We start from the raw sequence: 2,528 nt of genomic DNA on the forward strand, positions 1-2,528 counted from the left end.
GGAGAGAGGCCGACCTGGGTGAGGCCCAGGTAGGACAATGCCCCCAGGAGCCCTGCTCCCCCAGTACCGGAGGACCACCAGGAGATCACAGCCCTGAGGAGGAGAACACAGTAGCACTAAGAAGGCTTAAAGTGTGGTAGAAACATACAATGGAATACTACTCAGCTATAAAAAAGATGAAACCTGTCACTTGAATGACATAAATGGATATTATGCTTAAAGAAATAAGTTAGATGTGTAAGGCAAACACAGTATGATTTCACTCATGTGTATATAGAGAAAACAAACAAATCAACTAAATGAAACAAAAATTAATTTTTAGATTATAAGACCAAACGAATGGCTACCAGAAGGGGAGAAAAAGGGTAAATTGGGTAATGGGAGACAAATGTTATGGTGAAGGATAGAATTGAACTTTTACTGGTGAACTTAATACAGTACAGTCATTGATTTAAAACTGTGTACCCCTGAAACATACCATGTTAACATACAATGTTAAAAAAAGAGAAGGACCTAAAGCTAGTGAGATGTCACTCCCCCACCCCCTGATTCCCCGCTGTGCTGCCTGCTTACCTTGGGTAGAAGGCGGTGAGTGACAAGAAGGTGACTTCTCCCAGGCCTGATGAGATGCTAGCTAGGACCACACCTGGGGGGGGGAGGGTGACAAGCACGGCAGACCTTCCCCAAGAGCCCCATCCCCACTGCATCAGAGGGACTGAAAACCGACCCTCTGGGCAGACTGGGCTCCAGATCTCAAGCAGAGCCACCCCCTTCCTCCACACATCCTCTCACAGGGAACGGTGTCTCCTACCCCAGATGGAGGAGCGCAAACTCCTCCTTAACACCCCCTCTGTTCCCACCACGGAGTCTTGGTGAGTTCATTTCAATCTCCATCTAAACCATCCATCTCCTCCCCCTCCCTTGCAAATTGGCCTCAGGTCCCATTTCTTTTACTTGTGACAGCCTAAGCAGCTTTCTGAAGATTATAAGAATCCCTCTCTTGTGGGAAGGGGGAGACTACCTCCACAAATGCTCTGTGGTGGCTTCTCTTCGCCTCCCCCCAGCACAAAGCCTCACACTTACCACACAGACTGATGGTCACAGAATGGGACCAGGCAACCAGGATGAAGCTGCCAGCTGCAGAAACCCCGCTAACAAAAACTCGGGGGCTGAGGGGGTAGGGGGGGAGGGAAGTCAGCGTCCATACTCAGCTTCTCAGCCCTCCTGGGCTCCCCACTCTCAAATCACCCCCGCCCAGACCTGTAGGGCAGCAGGTGAAGACCAAGAGGAGCCAGCAGTTTGATGACAAGCGTAGGGAGGATGTCGGCCAGGAGCACTGCCTGGAAAAGATGAGAGTGGGACTCCAGACTTCCCAGGGGAAGACCGATCTACAGGACCGCCCACCACCAAGCTCTGAAGCCAGACAGAACTGGATCAAGCTCTGCCATCACTCAGCTGTGAATCAAGGCGTTCACATTCTTTGAAAGTCTTTCGTTTCCTCACCTGGGGAGATAGGGGGCAACAACAGGGCCAAGTTCACAGCACTGTTGTGGAAACTAAATGAATTAATGGCTGCTGCACGCAGCAAGAGCTCAGAGAATGAAGGTCTGAGCTACAATCATGCCAGTCCCAGCTAGTGCTGAGAGGAAGGTGGGATCTAGACCCACAGGACCTGGGTTGGGGGCGGACCAGGTGTGTACTCACAGCTGTGGACACAGAGTTGCAGTCAAATCGAGACGAACTATTGTGGGGTGTGGGCGTTGGGCTTGGGTTTACCTGATGGGAGAGAAGCGTCTTTCACCCAGGAAGGCAGAAGGGGAGACATCCCAGGGCTGGCGGCAGCTCTGCTCACAGCAGCAGCTCTGCAGCCCCCCCAGCTCTGCAGCCCCCAGCTCTGCTCTAACTTGAAGGACACCTTGGGCTTGGGCAAGGCCTGGCTTCCTGGGATCTCAGCTTTGCTACCTACATGTGGGGTGGGGCGGTTTTCCTAGAAGTCTCAAACTAATGGGCCAGGCTAATGAGAGTTCTAAAAGTAAACTTTATTTGAGTAATACATTCTAGGAACTTCCTATTAAAATTAGGGGCTTCCAGAAAGTCTGATCTTGGACCAAATTATGGTCCATACCTTGGATGAGGCATGTGCCTCCACTCACCATAGGTAAGTGGTTTTTAACCAACGGTGATTCTCCTCCACAGGAAACTTTTGGCACTGGAGAAATTCTTGGTTACAACAGCTGGAGCGTGGAGGATTTGCTATTGGTAATAAGTTTACAAACTGGCACCAACTGATTTGGGGGTTTGGGAGATGAGTAACTTTAGGTGCCTTGCCCCACCCCTTGGCCACCCCATTCAGATAATTTGACAAGGGGATCACTGCCCCAGGGTGAGTCCCTTAGCATCCCACAGCCTACACACGGTAGTAGAGAAGGTTACTTACATGGCTCTGGTTCCCTGGTGCCCTGTGGTGGCTAAGGATGTCATGGGCAGCACTGAGCATCACTACATAGGAGAAGTTGTTGCAAAGGCCC

General features: G+C 50.9%; 1 protein-coding gene across 1 annotated transcript; it reads right to left on the reverse strand.

Annotated features, from left to right (window-relative positions):
* Positions 1–5: 5 nt before the first annotated feature.
* Positions 6–2,522, reverse strand: LOC101629506 (battenin-like; the record flags this gene model as incomplete). Its single annotated transcript, XM_004695827.1, has 6 exons — positions 2,438–2,522; positions 1,705–1,776; positions 1,261–1,340; positions 1,084–1,169; positions 574–646; positions 6–93 (listed from the first exon to the last, which is right to left on the reverse strand). Coding segments are annotated over exons 1-6 (459 nt in total), but the record flags the coding sequence as incomplete, so codon positions are not given.
* Positions 2,523–2,528: the final 6 nt, after the last annotated feature.

The sequence above is a fragment of the Condylura cristata genome, unplaced genomic scaffold (genome assembly GCF_000260355.1).
Source record: "Condylura cristata isolate star-nosed mole 26May11 unplaced genomic scaffold, ConCri1.0 scaffold00967, whole genome shotgun sequence".
Lineage (NCBI taxonomy): Eukaryota > Metazoa > Chordata > Mammalia > Eulipotyphla > Talpidae > Condylura > Condylura cristata.